Below are 14,467 nucleotides of genomic sequence, written 5' to 3' on the forward strand. Positions count from 1 at the left end.
TGCCGCCTACATAGGCGTCACCGTATGGAAGTGGCTATACATGAAAATTATACTCATAACTCCTTTATTTTTTAGTATTTCGCAGAAATATTACAGAACGGGGTTACTAAAGGCCAATAGATCAAGGAGAAATTGCGTTAGATTTTTTTTTTAGCATTTTAATATACAGGTAAACGTCGACTTACGATGGCATTAGGTTTCGATAGAGCCATCGTAAGACGATCTCATCGTAAGTCGATCCCCACTCTGTTCCGTGGTCACTGTACCTAGCCTACCTGTATATTAACCACCAGAGATACTGAATATAGCCTATTAAACATGTACAGTAGTTTATTTAATCATTTTTATCCTTTTTACCATATTCAAACACTATAATATGTATTTTCAGTACGAGTCTTAAATCTCGCGGCAGCAGCCAATGCCAGCCGTACGACGTGACGTAATAATACTCGCATCATAAAATATAGTCACCGCTTATATCGATCGTTCTCTCTTTCACCCGCGAATTTTGAAAACCACAGAGAATGAATCATTTGAGAGAATGTAAAAACACAGGGGCGACTACAATAAATATAATCAAGACGCCGATATGGCAGCGTCGCGAATCCACTTGCTCCTCATGACGCCTACGTGTGCGGCACCGTATGGAAGGGGTTAAATTATCATATCGTCGTCGTCGTCGTCGTCATCGTAAAGTCGAACAATCGTAAGTCGCGGCCATCGTAAGTCGACGTTTACCTGTATATATATATATGGGGGGGGTGAGGTAGTATGTGTGAACAAAATTTGACACAGCCCGAAGGGATTTCTCCCTGTCTTCTCTTTTTATGCATGGGGTGACGGAGAGGGGGGGGGTCGCCAATTTAATGAAGTGGCCTTGCTGTGGATGTGCTGTGTCTTGCGACACTGCTTCTGACCCAGGGCAGTGGACAGGGTGCAGGGATGACCCGTCATCCAGGAGGTGCTAAGATGAGATGGAGGGTGGAGGGGTTGGAGTGTATTCAAGGATGGAATGGGTGGGAATGATTTTATGCCTTTTCCTTTTTGGCTACCTCCCTTGTAAGGGGGAGCCTTGGTATATGTATGTATATATATATATATATATATACACGAACATGATACACCAGTGGTCGAGGGTGGAGTAGGAAGCAGGGGGTGTCAGAAAACTAGTCATAACTCCTTTATTTTTGGTATTTCGGTGAAATATTTCAGGACTGGCTTGCCAAAGGCCACTAGATGACAGGGAATTTTTTTTTTAATATATCAATTTTTTGAAAATATTAATTGGAAATTCACTGCAACGCCCTTAAAATCTTGAATAGTGTTTGCACACACTGTTTCTTTATTTAGATTATTCCAGATATCCAGCACTCTGTATGGAAAGCTTTTTTTTTTTTTTTCTTTTTAAGATTTCTTCTACAGCTATCCTTTTTGAGTTCCTTTTTGTGTCCTCTTGTTTTTACATTGTCACTTTTTAGTAAATCATTCTTATCAAGGATTTCCATTCCTTTCATGATTCTATAGATAGTCAGTAGATCACCTCTTTCTCTTCTCTACTCCAGAGTTTGTAGTACCAATTTGGATAATTTTTGTTCGTATGTTAATTTGGAAAGAGCTGGTGCCAACTTTGTCGTTGCTCTCTGTATTCTTTCTACTTTCTTTATATTCTTTTTAGCACTGGGTGTCCATAGTGTTGCTGCATATTCCAGTTTTGGTCTTATTAATGTAACTAATATTTTTTAAATAATTTCTTCATACAAATAGTCAAATGCCACTTTCATTGACCTTATTAGGTTGAAGGTTTCTCCAACTGTTTTGTTGATATCTTTGTCCAGCATCATGTCTTTGCTGATTATTACTCCAAGATCTCTTTCCGAGTTTAACCTTTTTTATTTCTTCGTCACCAATTTGATAATTTTTTGATATTCTGTTTTTACTTTTTCCAAACTTAATTATACTACATTTCTTGCTATTGATATTCACTTCCCACTTTTAAATCCATTTCCAGATTTTGTTCGGGTCTGATTGTAATGATTCACAATCCTCCTCTGTTCTAACGTTTTTAGTATTTTTATGTCATCTGCAAAGAAATTCATATAACACTCCACTCCTTCATCCATGAGTGTTAGACAAGCAGTTTCACTTGTTTACCCCTCAGCAGTAAAGGTTCACATTTTATATTTGGTGTACAAGTCAACACCTGGTTTTAGAGAGATGTTTTTAGGCTTCAAATGTCGACTTATACACCAGCATATATAGTGATTAAACTGTTGGCAGTGATTATTGTTATTATTATTGTTATGCACTTGTATTGATGTGATACTGGAATTTTGAGATTGTTTGGAAGTCAGGGACCAATGATAGGAATCTGCAAGATGGTTAGTAGAGAGAACCATCTTCTAACATGCAACAGTCTCATATTAATACAATATGGAATTTTTTTCTCCAAAGATTCTTCCCATAGGGATCTATGGGAGGATCATTACCAGGGATTGTGGGGCTTAGGTTTCCAGCCAGTGAAACCTGAGGCAACCATTATTATCATATGGAATATGATAATCTAATAACTGTTGCCACAAGTTTCACTGATAGGAGACCCACAGGACCACGGTAGCTAGGAACAGTCATTGGCCCTCCCATAGGTCTTTTTAGAGAGAAACATTGAACAGTTGTCTATTATAATGTATGGGTCTGTTTCTGGGAAAATATTTGAAATTGAGATACCTTTGATCAAATGCCTGCCAACAACTTGGGGCTACACCTCCAGATGGCAGACTGTTTAGAAGATGGGTGGCAGAGAGATGGTTCCTCTTGACATGTCTCACAGACCGCCAAGAACAGATGCCTATCATTGGTCCCCCATATGTAGTATATACTAAGCTTATTATTATTGTCACACAGGATCCAGAAGTTGTATGGGATGCCGTGAGGGATGCAATCCGTACAATATTCTACAATAAAGAACCCTCACTCATCCAGGCTTCTTCCCACTACCGATCCACCTCAAATTTTTTTGAAATGATGAGATTTGATTTCATAATTGATGATAAATTCAAAGTACACCTAATGGAAGCCAATATGTCTCCTAACTTGTCCTCTGCACATTTCAAAGAGAACCGCCTACTCTATGAGCAGGTTATTTATAATCTTTTTAGTCTGGTGGGTGTTGCCAGGCACGTACACTCACGCACATTGTCTCCAGTCACAAAGGAAGAGGCTGAGATGCAGTTGGCAGTAAAAGATGTGATGGTTTTTCCTGATCATTGTGCTGTGAACTGCCAAGAGAAGGATAACTGTAAGAATCATGATGAGTGTCAACTTTGTAATCATTGTCTCAGTGTGGACCAGATTCAAGCACTTAAAGCAGCATATCATGAGCACAACAGCCGAGGAATGTGTAGACGTGTGGTGCCTGCTCCCATTCGTCTTGAGGATGCACATGAAGCTACAGACATGAGTGGACTTACTCATGAAAACACATGGATGACTGAATGGTTCCGGGGCAAATGCCTGCTTGATTCAACCTTTTGTAAATGATGTTGCATTTGTGAAGTATTGCAAGTCTTATGCATACAGTGCTCAACTTCTTTAAAGTTGAACCATGCAAAAGATATAGATATGCTCATAATGTATTGATAAAGAAGTATATGATACTGGTAAGTCTCCATTTAAATGAGGGATACATTCCTGAAGACATTGCTTTCCATTTAGGAAATTATGCAAATGATTTGTAATTTTCCTATAAAGAACAATGGTGATAAGGGGGGTAGGGGTATAAGTCGCAAGACCAAAAATTCCACCTTTTTATTTGATTTCTGTGTGTGCATGTGTTTCAGAGACACATGAGGGTCCATTAAATTCAAATGTGAATTAATATAAATTTTTTTACTACATTTTATATTGCATAATGATTATACTGTACAGTTAGCAGCATAATTGCACTTTTACCGCATGTATGTGGTACAAGTTGAGTGATATTAACTGTGTAATTCATCATGGTCTTGGATCATATATTGGACTCATGATTGGCAGCTATTGCCCTCCCAGATGAGAGCTTAGAATTAATGTATGGCTAATAAATGTGTGTATTCATGTGCATGCATTCCTGAGGCCTGTAAAGGTCCATTAATCTTGGTGAAGTGTGAATTAATAAGGGTTTTAGCTACATTCTAAGTTGTATGACAATTAGATATACAATCAGCAGCATAAGTATGTTGCATTCACATGTGTATAGTACAAGTTGAGTAACATTAACTGTGTACATTGTGTGCATTTGCATACATTCCTGGGGCATGTGAGGGTCCATTAAACTCAAATGTGAATTAATATTAGTTACATACAAGGACAAATGCCATGTGGTGGGTGATGAAAATCATAGAAATTGGTATAGCATGTCTAATGACAGCAAAGGTTATGCTGAGACTTTATCTTCCTGACTAGTTCCCACACTTTGTGAGGAGTGAATGTAGGTGCCAGTGGCATCACAATGTATACACTGCTCAGGTGTTTGAACATAAAATCCATGATCCTTGTCTGATGTTAATGAGAGAAATTTTATAAATAGGTTATATTCTTTCAGTAATAGACTGTTAAAGTGAAAACATAAAGATAGACCACTTATAATTGTTAGAGTTACCTGTGATATTTTTGTGAGATTACAAATTGGTATAGTGTTATAATGCTTAATTTAAGTCTTTGGTTTCCTTTAGATGAAGAAGAGTTGCCTTATTGTCATGCATTTAATATTTTTTCAAACATTTAGGAATGAAAGTGAGTTATGTATTATTTCGTTATATACTACATTCTGTACCTCATGGACTTATGTTTAGGGGCAATGCCAGACAATTTCATTGAGTGTGGGGAACTATTCAAATGTGATTAATATTTGTAGGAATTGTTGAAACATAAGCCAGCAAGTTGCCTTGTTTATTAACTGATCTGTACTACCTGCTGGCCAGTGGGGAACTGACTTACCTAAATAGATTGAGGCCCTGGAAGACTGGTTGGGAATTGGCAGATAGGCTGATACTCCCACAACTCCCCCCTCCCCCACCATGGTTGAAAGGGGCAATTCAGTAGTGTAAGCCTATCAATCTGCAAGAGAAAAAACAAAAAGTAACAATCTAATTCTGGGCTTGTGAAGCACAAAATATAACAGGTAAACCAAGAACATTTACATAATTTGGCAGTTAAATGACATAATCACACAGCCACCTTACCTAGCTGTATTTACCTAGTTGTAATATACGGGAGGGGAGCTATGCTCGTGGTGACCCATCTTTGTATTTCTCTGCATCAAGTTTTATCTTAAAATCTTGTATAGTGTTTGCACATACTATTTTGTTGTCTAATTTGTTCCATGTATTTATCGCTCTGTGTGGGAAACTGTTCCTTTTCAGGTTTTTTCTATAACTGTCCTTTTTCAGTTTTTTTCCGTGTCCTCTCATTTTACCATTGTCCCACACTAACAAGTCGTTCCTGTCTAAAACTTCCATTCCTTTCATTATTCTGTAGATAGTCAGCAAATCTCCTCTTTCTCTTCTTTGTTCCAGAGTTGGTAGATTCAATTTGGACAGTCTTTGCTCATATGTTAGTTTGGCGAGAGTCGGTGCTAGTTTGGTTGTCACTCTTTGTATTCTTTCTAGTTTCTTAATATTCTTTTTGGTACTGGGTGTCCAAAGTGATGCTGCATACTCAAGTTTTGGTCTTATTAGTGTAGTTAGTATTTTCTTTATCATTTCTTCATCCATATAAGCAAATGCCACTTTGACCTCAAAAAGTTGTAGGTTTCTCCGAATATTTTATTTATATGCTTATCAGGTTTCATGTCCTTTTCAATCATCACTCCAAGATATTTTTCAGAGTTTGCTTTTTTACTTTTTTCTTCCCCAATTCTGTAATCTTTTGATATTCTGTTTTTACTCTTTCCAAATTCCATTATACTGCATTTCTTTATATTAAATTTCACTTCACACTTTTGAGTCCAATTCCAGATCTTGTTGCAATGAGTTGCAGTCCTCTTCCGTTTTTACCTTCTTTAGTAATTTTGCATCATCTGCAAAGAAATTCATATAGCACTCCACGCCTTTATTCACGTCATTAATTAGCTGTGTGATTTGTGCCTTTGAGGCTGATGATGCTTCATTGCTGGTGCTGTAGGTGTGGGGTGTCTGTCTTGTAACCTGTTGTACCCAGATACTACTAGTGATGGTGCCACTTCCTTCAGGTGCTCATGAATAGACAGTGATATTCTACCACTTTCACCTGGCCTCACTACATATTGCTGGTGTGGGTAGACCTCAACCATCATATTGGTCTTATTCCATATACCGGTGGCCTGATCCTGATCCAGGCCTCTGGCAGTAGTTGGTGTTTTCAGCAGCATCAGCCACTTTGCTTCAGCATGTTCCCCTGATGTTGTACTATCTGTTTCTCACTGTCTTCTAGAGTCTGCTGCTATTGAGGATCGATCTTATAGTGTTGTTTGGCTGTGGGTAGGCCATCCCACAACTGTCTGCCTGTTAGTAGCTGGGCTAATGGCTTATCAATCACTCTGAAGTGAGTGTTCAGGTATTGAAGGGGAGGGGGGTGAGGGAAGATATGTTGTTATCCACCATCCTTCTATGCCCTGTGTGGTCCCTTAGTCCTCTTGGCAGTCTTCATGTGTGCTGCATGGATGAAAGATGGGTTGTGACACCCCATATTGAGAGGAAAGCAACCATCTCCCCACTGACCAGATTGGTGCTATTATGTATGGTGAGTTTTTCTGGTGTGTCCCATGTGGTGAAGTATTGCCTGAGGTATTTCATGATCTAGGCAGATCATGCACCAGAGTAGAGGTGGGTTACCTCCAGCCACCTCTATCAGTCATTGAGTTCTGATAATATAATCCACCTCAGCACAACGGTGCCTATGTAGGTGTCATGAGACACAAGTGGGTACACGAGGATGCCAGCATCGGCGTCTTGATTATACTGTATATATATTTTTGTAGTTATACATGAGTTACCCCTGGATTCTGTGAACTGGTTTGATCATGTTTTCTGTGTTTATTAATACTCAAAGTAAAAGAAAATGAGTAATACAGTAGTGACTTTATATTTTATAATGCAAGTAGTGTGATGAATCGTACATATGGCAGCCAATGCCACACACAAGAATTTGACTCGTACTGATGTGGTTGACATGATACACAAAAACTACCCCTATAGGACACTTAGATATACAAACCAAAATCCTCTCAATACAACATCACATGAAAATGAAAGGAACACAATTCTACTCCAGAACCCTTAACACCACACACCCATCATACTTCATCTCACAAACACCACCAACAGAGTAAAAAAAAACAAAAAAACTACTAGCAGCATAATATTTAATCATTTATAACAACCTACCTGTACAAAAAAAAAACAAAAATATCCACACTAAAACACACAATGGACACTCAGTAAAAAAAAAAAAAGAATATAAAGAAATTAGAAAAAATTCAAAGAGCAACAACAAAGATGGTACCAACACTCTCTAAATTGACATATGAACAAAGATTGTCTAAACTGGAACTACCAACCCTGGAACAAAGAAAAGAAAGAGATCTACTGACCAGTTACAAAATTATGAAAGGGATGTAAGCCCTCGACAGATATGATTTATTAAAGTGGGATAAGAGAAAAGCAAGACATGATAAGAAACTCAAAAAGGATAGTTATAGAAGAGATCTCAAAAAGAATAGTTTCCCACACAGAGTGGTGGATATCTGGAACAAATTGGATGAGGCAACAGTGTGTGCAAAAATTATACAAGAATTTAAGAACAAACTTGATGCTGAAAGATACAAAGACAAGTCACTACGAGCATAGTTCTCTTCCCATATAATACAACTAGGTAAATAGGTAAAATACACGAACGAACCACTGGCTGGAACGGATGTCTAGAAAGAGCTCTGCAGTGTATAAATTTTTTTTATAAGTTCGGAGGAAACACCTAGTTTTATATTCGTATTTTGGGATAAGAGCTTTGTTTATCAAGTGACCAAAATGATAAAATGGAGTAATTTCATATTGGTGGTCAATACACAAACTGAAGAATGATGAAGAAGAAAGACAAAAATATAGTGAACCAATGAAGAAAAGACTGGATGTAAGCATAGTTGAATCACCGTTTGGTGTCATCTTCAAAAAGAGTTGCAACATAGAAACTCCGAAATCGAATCAAAGGTTTGAAAATAATGTTTTTTCAGGGTCTATAAAAGAAAGTGGAATACTAGGTAGAGGTTTAGAATTGGAAAGAGAATCAAAGTTTAAAAATATCCATAGAAATCAGGAGATTACAGAATTAAATGAAATTATAGATCTGAAAGGTGAATACAGGGCAATGTATAGAGAGGTGAACCAAATGAAAAAACAGAATGCTGAAACCAACAGAGAGCTTAATGTTAAAAAAAAAGGAATTAAGTATAGTTAAAAGTGAAAATGAAAGAAAGAAAAAAAACGAGGCTTTGAAAAAAGAAGTAAAAGAACAAATACCAGTGATGACCAAGAAAGTTGGAGAAACAATAAAAGAGACAGATCTTCAAGAAATAAATCAATGAAAAGTGGAGCAAGAAAACCAGAAAATAACTTTTAAAGAAGTAGTGCAGCAACAAGTGAAAGAGAATACAAAAGAAACAGCAAAGTAATTAAGGAGGAAGAAAATTGGGTCAGAGACACAGTGGATAAAAAAAGTGCATAGTAGTTTATGGTATTAAAGAAAAACATAATGTAGATGGGTACCTAAGAGAAAAAGAGGAGAAAGAAATTTCAAAAGAAATTCTGAGAGGTACAAGTGGAGGGAAAAGTAATGGAAAAAGAAATAGAATTACATAGAATAGGACTACACTCTAAAGAAAAAAATAGACCATTAAAAATTAAACTAAGGTCTCAAATGATAGCAGAGGTACTACAGAAAACAGCAAAGTTGGTAAAAAGTGGAAATACAAAAATGTATGGATAAGAAAAAAAAAGAGCAATGAGTAAAAAGAGAGGGAAAAGACACTAAGCAATGAAGCAAATGAAAAAAGCAAGAGAATAACAGACCAAAAAGCTTTTTTTTTTTATTTTATTTTTTTTTTTTTTTGAGAGAGAGAGTACCTGAGGCTGAAAAAATGGTATATAAAAAAAGGGAAACTTGATAAACAAAAAAGGAGGAGAAAGAAAAAAATTAAAAATAACAAGCTAATATAGATGGCACAATTTCAGGACTAAACAAATTAAACAACTGTCTAGCAGAAGAGAAACTGGATATAATGGGAATTGTGGAGATTAGATTAAAAGGTCCACTACCACCAAACATTGTGGGACAAGGTTTATACAACCATTGGATAAAATATAGAAAGGAGAAACAGGGTGGAGTCATGTTTTTTAATAAGAAAGGCTTAAACGTAACAAAGATAACAGAAGGAAAAAATAATGTGGAATTGATTATGATCAAAGTTAAAAGCAGCAACATGAAAAGTAGAAAATTTGTAGTAATTGTGCCCCCAAGAACATAATCTTGGACAGAGGGTGACCATTCCAAAATGTTGGAAGAAACAAAGCATGCATTAAATGATTTAAAAGTAGGAAACATAGTAATTATGTGTGACCTTAACCCTAAAGAAATATGTTGGGAAGAGATGACAGTGAAAGGTGGAGAGGACCTTTGGGGAAATATACTTTTGGGTATGACCATTGAATACACAATGATTCAATGGGTAAAAGAGAATACCAGATATAGAAACAAGGAAGAACCATGGAAACAAGACTTAATATTTATGTCAGAGCCATAAATTGTGGATAAAATGGAATACAAAACACCAATTGGGAAGAGTGACTACATACCAATAGAGTTTGAACTAAAAGAAGAAATTGATTTGGGAAGGAATAGATAAATATGTACCAAAGCAGAAACAGGAAAGGGTGTACATTAAGTGCTGGTACAACAAAAATATGTAGTGAGGCAAAAGATAAGAGACAAAGTTTGGAAAAGAAGGAAAAAAGAAAAAAATGAGTAAGTGGTAAATATATATCAGACTAAGAAATGAATATGCCAAAATACACAGGGAAGAAAAAAGAAAATATGAAAAAGACATAACAGACAAATGTAAGGACCAATCTAAATTATTCTATAGGTATGTAAATGGTAAATTGAAAAATAAATAAATAAATAATAAAACTGCATCAAGGGAATGAGGAATATATAGATGTAGAAATGGCTGAAATTATGAACAAATGTTTTAAATTTATATTTGCAATTGAAAATACACAAAATTGGGATGAAGGACATAGAGAAAGACCCCCCCCCCCCATGAAAGAAATTATTGTGACACAGAAAGAAATAAGGGACCAAATAATAAACCATGTCAGAACATCACACTGTCTGGATGGAATAGCAAATTGGACACTAAAAGAATGTATAGATGAGCTAACAGACAAAATATATAAGATAATAGATTGCTCACTCTAAGAAGGAAAGGTACCACAAGATTGGAAAAATGCAAATATTGTACCACTATATAAAAGGGGAGATAGGAAGACCCAACAAACTATATATGCCTCCCTTACAAGCACAATAGCTAAAATATGTGAAAATAATTATCAAAAGTAGATGGATTAAACATCTGGAAGAAAATAATATACTAAATCCAAAACAATTTGGCTTTAGACACTGAAGATCATGTGCCACTAACTTGATTTGTTTTTACTCGAGGCTAATAGACATAATGCAAGAAAGGTATGGATGGGCTGATTGTACTCTCCTAGATTTATAAAAGGCATTTGATAAAGTACCACACAAAAAACTAAGAAAACTCGAAATAAGTGTACAAGGAAAGTTATTGAAATGGATGGAAGATTTCTTGAACGAGAAAAATGAGGGTGATACTTAGAGACAAAACCTTAACCTGGGAAGAAATTATAAGTGAAGTCCCACAGGGTTCTGTATTAGCTCCAATAATGTTTGCCATATATATAAATGACATGGATGGTGTAGAATGTTATATGAACTTCTTTGCAGATGATGCAAAACTACTAAAGAAAGTACAGAAATAGACTGTGAATCATTACAGAGAGACCTGGACCAAAGTCTGGGAATGGAGCCAAAAGTGGGAAGTGAACTTCAACATCAAGAAATGTAGTATAATGGAGTTCAGAAAAAAATAAAAATAGAATATCAGGGCAGTATAAAATTGGTACAAAGGAAGTAAAAAAAGTTAGCTCAGAAAAGGACCTAGGAATAATATTAACAAAAACATGACACCAGACAAACATATTAACAAAATAGAGAAACCTACTATTTACTAAAGTCAATAAAGGTGGTCTTTAACTACTTGGATGAGATAATGGTAAAGAAAATACTAATCACACTAATAAGACCAAGATTGGAATATGCTGCAACACTAAAGACACCCAACACAAAAAAGAATATAAAGAAATTAGAAAGAATCCAAAGAGCAACAACAAAGATGGCACCAACACTTTCAAAATTGAAATATGAACAAAGATTGTCCAAACTGGAACTGCCAATTCTGGAACGAAGAAGAGAAAGAGGAGATCTACTGGCCATTTACAGAATCATGAAAGGCATGGAAGTCCTTGACAGAGAAAATTGATTAAAGTGAGATCGAAGAAAAACAAGAGGACACGAAAAGAAACTCAAAAAGGATAGTTATAGAAGAGATCTGAAAAAAAAAAAAAAAAAAATCCCACACAGTGTGGTGGATGACTGGAACAAATTGGACGAAACAATAGTATGTGCAAAAATCATATAAGAATTTAAGAACAAACTAGATGCTGAAAGATACAAAGACAGGTCACTATGAGCATAGCTCCCTGTAAAATACAACTAGCTAAATACAACTAAGTGAATAAGTACTCAATTCACTAAACAAGCCCTCCGAGACAGACCACCAATCTCGATACTCCAGCAACAAACCAGACATAAGCCTTGCAGAAAAAAAAAGCTTCCAGGCCTGACAAAAGTTAAACTGGCACACATGCACTGAGAATACTATCCAACATTAAAACCTCGCCAATACAGAATAAGGCTGGCCATATATTCAAACTGTCCCAGATGCACCTACAGCACAGAAGACACAAAACCCTTGATATTTCAATGCCCTACACTAGCAATTCCCAAGCAACAAACAATCTTCTGCGAGTGACGTGTGGTTCACCTGGAAGCTGTTGCTGGTTTTCTAAAGGCTGTAGGTCTTCTGCAAGAGAAACCAGTGGCTTTATTGTCCGGTTTGATTTTACATATTTCTTTGATTATTGTTCTGTTTTCTGGTATAGTGGATTTGAAGCTAGTTTTGGAGAAAAGCTTGTTGATGATGTCACATTGCTGTTTAAGTGATAGTGTTTTGTCTTAGGTTGCTCCAACTGCTTCATGGGTGGGGGTAGGGATTGAGTTACAAGTTTTTGAAGGCTTATTACTCTTCACATTTTTGTTGTTGTTAGTCTGTTTATCTATTTTATATTTTAGTTTTTCACAGTTTTCTTTCTGTTATTAATATGTTTTGTAATGTTACTGTTGAATTGCTTTAGTTGTTATTTTTTCTTGCTCTGTGAGGTTTCTTTTTTAAATTATTCTTTTTTTCTTATGAGGCTTTCTGCTTCATGGGTGTGGGCTGGATTCAGTTTAGAGTTTTTGATGGATTTTACTGCTCTCCACATTTTTCCATTGTCAGTCTTTCCATCTATTTTGTTTGCTAGTTTTTCTGAGTTTCATTTTTGTTATCTATTCTAATGTTATAGTTTAATTGTTTTAGTTTTTTCTTGTTCTGTGAAGTTGTTTCTTCTTTAAGTTAATATTTATTTTATTTTTTCTTTAATGAGACTATCTTGTGTGTGAAGTTGGGGTGAAGTTCTTTCTGTTGTTGTTGTTGTTGTTGTCGTTCCCTAGACTGTCTGTCCGAGCAGTCCCGTCTCCCCAAGGAAGGCCACAGCCGAAACTGGGTTTTCCCACAAATCCTTTATAGAGTGTATGTTGTGTTGTTTGCGTGCATGATTGTGTATAATGCAGTCTTCCATTATGTGTTGTATGGTATGGGGTGAAGTGTTACATCCTGGGCAGCTGTTCACAACACGGTCGTCCAGCCTCTTCTGGTAGCTTAGAAGTGCTGGGTGGTGACCGCATCGCAGTCTGGCCAAGTGGACTCTGTCCTTTCGTGGGAGAGAGGATTCAGAAGGGTGGATATCAGGGGGTCTGGCATGCAGCAGTGTGTTGTCTTTCAGTGTGTTAATGGAGCGGTGAGTGATATGATTCTTTCTGTAGGCTCTGAGTATGTGTTTTTTACTGGTTTTCTGGATGGCAGTTACTATTTTGTTTACAGCTTTATCTAGGAATGAGAATTGGTCTATTACAAAGTGTTCTTGTTCTTTCTCAATATCTTTGAGGGACTTTTGCCAGATTGCTTTTTGGTAGTTTATGAAAGTCCTCTAGGTCTTGGGGTTAGAACATAAACATGAGAATGAAGGAGACTGCAAGAGACTATGAGCAGTTCCATGTCCATAACCACCTATTATCCCCATCCATAAAGTTGTCTGACCTTTTCTTAAAACAAACGATAGTTTCAGCTATCACTACATTCCATTCGTTAACCACTCTATTGGTAAACCAGATCTTGCCTATTTCCATCTTAAATCTAAATTTGTCCAATTTAAATTCATTACTGCAAGTCCTACCCTGTTGTCTTTATATAATGACCTTGTTTGCATCTCCCTTGTTAAAACCCTAGATCCAATTGAACACCTCTTAGATCACCCTGCATTCTGTGTCTTATCAGAGAGTATAAATTAAGGTGCCTAAACCTGCCCTTGTAAAGTAAATTTCTGAGGCCATGTATCATTTTGGTCATTCTTCTCTGTACTGATTCTAGTAAATTGATATCCATTCTATAGGACAGAGACCAAAACTGTATTGCATAGTCAAGAATGGGTTTAATTACCACCAAACAGAGTTTGATAACTACCTCTGCACTTTTATTCATAATGATCCTAGCAATGAAACCTAATGCTCTATTACCCCTATTCCTGGCACTAAACTGTTTCCTGGATTTAAAGTCAGGACTCACTAGAACTCCCAAGTCTCTCTCTCACACAGTTTTTTCTAAAAAGCTGTTATCAAAGCTATACCTGCTTTCTGGGTTGCGTAAACCTACATTCAACATGCTGCACTTTGAGATATTGAAGTCCATTAGCCATTTACCCAGCCATGTGAAATGTTAAGATCTCCCTGCAGAATCTCGGCATCTCCTGACCTAACAACACTATTAGTCCCATTATCCAAGTTGTTTATATACATAATTTACAATAAGGTTGGGACTTCGTCAAGGATGCGTTATGTCACCCTGGCTGTTCAACTTATACATGGATGGGGTGGTGCGAGAGGTGAATGCTAGGGTAGTGGGTCAGGGATTGGAGATGGTTAAAGAAAATGGAGAAAAGTG

The 14,467-nt window shown here is 36.5% G+C and overlaps 1 protein-coding gene across 6 annotated transcripts in view; it reads left to right on the forward strand.

Annotated features, from left to right (window-relative positions):
- Positions 1–14,467, forward strand: part of LOC143027247 (putative tubulin polyglutamylase ttll-15) — a 175,246-nt gene that overhangs the window by 74,300 nt on the left and 86,479 nt on the right. Inside the window, exon 4 of one of the 6 annotated variants that reach the window (XM_076188532.1) lies at positions 2,902–7,523. The exons of the other annotated variants lie outside the window; for them this stretch is intronic. Coding sequence (XP_076044647.1) covers positions 2,902–3,537 — 636 coding nt within the window. The 3' untranslated portion in view covers positions 3,538–7,523. Of the gene's footprint in view, positions 1–2,901; positions 7,524–14,467 lie in introns of those variants that run through there. 6 annotated transcript variants of the gene reach the window in all.

Source organism: Oratosquilla oratoria, chromosome 7 (genome assembly GCF_046742065.1).
Source record: "Oratosquilla oratoria isolate Oo_2021 chromosome 7, ASM4674206v1, whole genome shotgun sequence".
Taxonomy (NCBI): Eukaryota; Metazoa; Arthropoda; class Malacostraca; order Stomatopoda; family Squillidae; genus Oratosquilla; species Oratosquilla oratoria.